General features: G+C 46.1%; 1 protein-coding gene across 1 annotated transcript; it reads right to left on the bottom strand.

The window, feature by feature from the left end:
- Positions 1-414: 414 nt before the first annotated feature.
- HOXA3 (homeobox A3) lies at positions 415-3,862 on the bottom strand. Its single transcript, XM_010007564.1, has 2 exons — positions 3,331-3,862; positions 415-1,884 (listed from the first exon to the last, which is right to left on the bottom strand). The coding sequence occupies exons 1-2, from the start codon at positions 3,800-3,802 to the stop codon at positions 1,115-1,117; spliced, it is 1,242 nt and encodes a 413-aa protein (XP_010005866.1). The 5' UTR covers positions 3,803-3,862; the 3' UTR covers positions 415-1,114.
- Positions 3,863-5,094: the final 1,232 nt, after the last annotated feature.

Genomic DNA, 5,094 nt, shown 5'->3' with positions numbered 1-5,094 from the left:
GGGGGGGGGAGAAGAAAGAAAAAGGGGGGGGTGGGAAATCATCCGTCTCCCTGCCTATGAAATGCTGAAAAGGCGTTGCGGGGCCCTCGGGTGGGCGAGTGGATCCTCGTTGGAGTTTACAGACGAGTTTCCCAACTCCCCCACGTCATGAAGGGCTCTCCCTTCCCTTGAGCTGCGAAGAACATGTTCTTAACTCTTTGTTATTCAGAATAAAAACTTTATTTTTTTTTATTATTTTTTTTTTTTCAGAACGTGAGCAGCAAGGAATGTATAACTTTCAAAACAAATCTAGCCTTTTCAGCTTCACACGCTTTCCACCTAGCTGGATGGTACAAGCATGAATTATTCAAACCGTGATCTTTTTTCCCAGATTTTATTGCATCGTCATCATCATCATTACCACCATTTTTAATAAAAGGAGTTATAGTTTCCTTTCAAATGATATTTCCTACGTGTGCCATCTAACATATGGCCAGGTAAATACTTCCTGAATATTCAGGGTACAGATTTTTTTTTAATATATATATAAATATGAACAAATGGGGATAAATAAAATTTTAAACACTTAGATTATTCAAAAGTTTGCAACGAAAAAAAAAATAAATAAATCTGAATGTTCACCAGCATACACACATTGAAAGACTTACACGTATTAATAATTGTCCAGGGAGTCCCTGTCCAAGAGCTTTTGATGTCTTTCTCGCTATTTAAAAGAAGTGCAATAAAAAAAATTGCTTCCCGGTGGGATCAATCATGTACGAACAAATTCACATTTAAGAATTCTTTTTTATAGAAAATTTGTTCATATACCCTGTTTTGATAAAAGTGTAGAAGGTAAAGTATAAAGCCTCTGCATACTCCCAAAGTGAGACACAAGGCTACAGTTCAAGAAGATAAATATCCACTAGTGAAACTATAGAGCAATTCAAGCAACAAATATTGCTACGTCACATAAACTAGAAAACGCTTTTACCAAAGGAAACAAAACAAACCATAACGAACAAAAGAAACGAGGAAGGGAGGGCACAAGGCAAGGGGAGGAGGGAGAGAAGGGAAGGGCTGAGTACTTTCCAAAAGTTGGGGGCTTGGTATTCCACTTAGTGACTCCTGTCTCTTACAGATGGGTGAGTTTGGGCGCTTCCTGAATTCTTCCCTGAGAAGGATGGTGAGCGGTAAGGTCTGTGTATGTTGGGTGCGGATCACAAGGTCCATGGTGGTGATTGTTGCCCATTGGCCCAGCCCCGCTGTAGTCCATGTTGGCAGAGGGAGGATGAGGGAGATGAGTTAGACCGAAGATGGAAGGCCCAGAATTGGTCATGGTCTCCACGTAGTTGCCCCCTACATAGACGGGGCTTCCCTGTATATGTGGATTCCCATAACCATTGCCTTGAAGAGGATGAGTATCATATTCAGGTGTCACAGCTGCTGTCCCCGTGTATCTCTTTTGAGGAGGTGGGCAGTTATTAAGAGGAGTGGTATACGATGCAGGGATGCCATAGGTGTTTTGATGAGGCTTGTTAAATGGCGGAGGTGACTGGGGCTCGTAGGGGACACTGTTTACTAAAGAATGCATAGAGTTTAGATATCCTCCAGCAGCTGGAGGGACAGGGCTTCTGCTTGGGGACTGTCCTCCTGAAGAGGTCATCATGCCCTTGCCCTTTTGATCCTTTTTGTATTTCATTCTGCGGTTCTGAAACCAGATTTTGATCTGTCTTTCTGTGAGATTGAGCAAATTAGCCATCTCTACCCTTCGTGGCCTGCAAAGGTACCTATTGAAGTGGAACTCCTTTTCCAGTTCTACCAGCTGGGCACTTGTGTAAGCTGTACGGGCTCGCTTAGAGGAGGCTTGCCCTGGGGGGCTTTTATCACCAGCACAACTCTCACCTATGTAAATCACACAAAGAACACAATCAGCATGGCGAACCCAACACAGCAACCAGAGACAATGGCCAACAACAGCAGCACCTGAAGAGTCCAATTCTTGGGCATGAGATGGATGCCCACGTGTGTAGTGAGTACTCCCCCATGACATGAGCTCAGTTGTGCCAAGCTACAATCCTCAATAAATTTCTTTCACCTTGTTAGTATCACTATATGAGCATACTTGCTTCCTTTAGAATACCAACATATATCTTGAGCTTTGCCTAAAGGATTAAGAAAGGTTCAGGGAAACACAGTGCGGTTTAGAAAGTCTGAAGGTGAACTTATGGCTCTGCTAATGTAGTGGGATCAGGGTCTTCAAGAACTAGCTGTTCTCCATTACAGTAAAGACCTGCAGCCCTCTTTTTCTTAAAAAACCTGATACATATACATCAGCTGGAGATGCCTGAAAGTTAGATAGCTACAATATAACATGATAATATATAAGCATAAAATTGATAGTACAGTGTTTCTATCATGTCTAGTGTATAGCATGAACATATGGTAGTGATTGGGAAGTATAATACACGTAAGAACATAGAGTGGCTAGGTTTGTGCAGTGGCATACAAACGTATTTAAATGTTACTGCTTTTTAATAAAATCATACATTATATGAAAGGCTGTAAACAGTAATGTTACCAGGGCTTTAAAAAGCAGACTGGCAAAGAGATTTGCTGAAGTTTTGGGTTCTGCTTCCAAGGCACATTTAAGAAAAAAAGAGGTTAATATAAGCTCAACTCCTGGGCATTGGAGCTAGCAGTGATGTTATCTATTTGAGTTCCTGGAGTAATAAAAGCATTAATATACACTTCCATTCCTCAAATAATATTTTATGGGTTGAAGTTTATGGCACTCGAGAATGATTTTTGTTTACCAGGCTTGTAACTTTGCCAATCAACTTGCTAAAATAGGAAGAAGTTCTGACTGTATGCAGGGCATTGATCCTGCCTGTTCATGATTATGAGCTATTTTATTTCTGTTACACTTCAGTAGAGATAGGTCACTGTCTTATTAATCTAACAGCACCATGCCAACAAAGTACTCAGGACAGGCCTCTGGCTTAAGGCCTGAGCTGCTCCACACTAACATGATTTACTGAAGGAGGGATTACATAGGAAATGCAATAGATGCAGGAGGGTGCAAGTAGTTTAGCCACTAGGAAACAAAATCACTTTGGACCCATCCTTCAAGGCTGGAAAGTTTTACACGGGCTGGTTTACTCACTGAGGTCCCCTTACAAGTGGTGGCAACCCCTTTCTAAAAGGTCTAGGCAGTCAAATCTGCAAGAAAAAAAAGCCCCCTCCTTCCCTTCCCTCCCCGAAGTGAAGATGGGCAGGGCTGCCCTTCTCCCTGCCAGATGCATGACCAGCCCAGGGGTACCCAGGGAGAGAGGGAAGCATGAATCATACCTGAACTGGAACTGCTGTTTTTCTGCTTTGTGTTTTGCCGAGACTCTTTCATCCATGGGAATATCTGTTTGGACATGGTGGGCGAGTTAAGAGCTGGGCTCTTGGTGGGGTTGGCTGAGGCAGGGTTGCTGCTGGCATTTTGAGATGGCGAGGTGGAGGATGCAGGAGGAGGTTGTGCCTGCTGGGCCGGAGGCGGCTGTGGTGGGGCCTGTGGGTCAGCGAGGCCAGGGGGCTGGAGGGGCTGGCTGGGGAGGGTCCTCATGCAACTCTCACTGATGTCATTGGCCTTGTGGTGGGACACAGAGCTGCTGGGGGACTGGAGTGAGCAAGCAGGGCGGTGGTACTCAGTTTCCACAAGTGATGAAGATGGAGGATATTGCTGCTGACTCGCATTATAAGTGAAACCGTTTGCTCCTTGGTAGGGGTAGGCACCATAGATTGCAGAGCTGTCGTAGTAGGTCGCTTTTTGCATTTCGTTGTTTCCCAATATTTATTTCGCAAACTGACAGGGTCTTGACACCCTTGGAGAATAACATTGGCACCCCTCTGTCACGTGGCACTCTTCCTCCAATGGCCTCTCTGGGCAGACCTGGGGTGTGGGGAGAGCAGAGCAGGGTGAAGAAATGGTACAAATCCATCTTACTTTCAATAGCTAAGTGACATGAAAGCCATAAAAGAAAAAGTGGTCAGCAATATTTAGCAGCATGACTTGGCCTCAGGCGCAGAGCGTTTCGATATAAAAGCTGCCTGGATTTACTGGCAGCTACAAATATGTGCTTTGCTGCATCAGGATAGGGGCTTTCTAGGGTTTTTCTTCCTTTCTTTCTTTCTTCTGAAGAAACAGAGCAGGGCACCACATGGCAAGGGGGCTGATCGTTTTTCACCAAGAGGCTGTTTTAATACCAGTCTCTGAGATAACGGTGATCGAGGAATAGGTAATGTCAGGGGGCTGGGCTGTTCCTTCACTCCAGCTCTAGGATCAAACCGCGTCCTGTAACCGGCGACGTTTTATTTTTAGCCTTTCTCTCCAGGTTACGGCTCTCCATACAACTTCAAAGAAATACATGAGATTGTTCCTGTCTACGTGTGGCAGGGGGCAGGAGCGGGGTGGAAAGGTTTCCTAGCCAGGAATATTTACACACCGCACTCCCAAGTGACAGATTTTGGCTTGTCTATGAAATGCTCGATAGGGAAATAAACAAAGCCAGCGCCTGCTCCCCTCCGTGCTCTCACACCACCCCGAGCCGCCCGGGTCAGGCATCCCGGTAGCAGCGGTTTCTGCCGGGGCGAGCCGCCGCCGCCAACCGCAGAGGCTCCCGCCTGGCCCTACAGCCGGGCTGCGGGTACCCCACGCAGCCCCCGCGCCCACCTCCCACCCGCGAACGGGTCCGGAGTCCCAGCAGCACCCCGAGCAGCGCGAAGCCCCTTCAGCGAGGCCAGCAGGGGCAAGCTGGGGGCTTGAGCGGCTGTTGGTTTGTTTTTTTCAGCAGTTATTGTCAAGACACTGACTTTTCGTGGAATCAGCCAGATCCTACCTGTTAAAACATGATGGATTGGGGGGGAAAAAAACACACCGGGAACCTGAAAAACCAGCGTTCATCTCCATGACCACGGCTTGAACTTTCCTTCCAACTTAGCGATAATAGGTTCTGTCTTGGAAACTGCTATGTAATTTGATGTATGAGGGTCACTTGGCTGGCAAGAGGGTGGACACAAACCCAGAGAATGCTTCTCCTGCACAGCCGAATCCCTTTCTTCCCCATC

The sequence above is a fragment of the Chaetura pelagica genome, unplaced genomic scaffold (genome assembly GCF_000747805.2).
Source record: "Chaetura pelagica isolate M959 unplaced genomic scaffold, ChaPel_1.0 scaffold10, whole genome shotgun sequence".
In the NCBI taxonomy this organism is placed as follows: domain Eukaryota; kingdom Metazoa; phylum Chordata; class Aves; order Apodiformes; family Apodidae; genus Chaetura; species Chaetura pelagica.
This window is presented reverse-complemented; position numbering and strand designations above follow the sequence as displayed.

Coding starts and splice junctions, on each gene's coding strand:
- HOXA3 (XM_010007564.1), bottom strand. CDS start 3,802: ATGCAAAAAGCGACCTACTACGACAGCTCTGCAATCTATGGTGCCTAC. Junction 1,885..3,330: donor AAACAGCAGTTCCAGTTCAG/GTATGATTCATG, acceptor TGATTTACATAG/GTGAGAGTTGTGCTGGTGAT.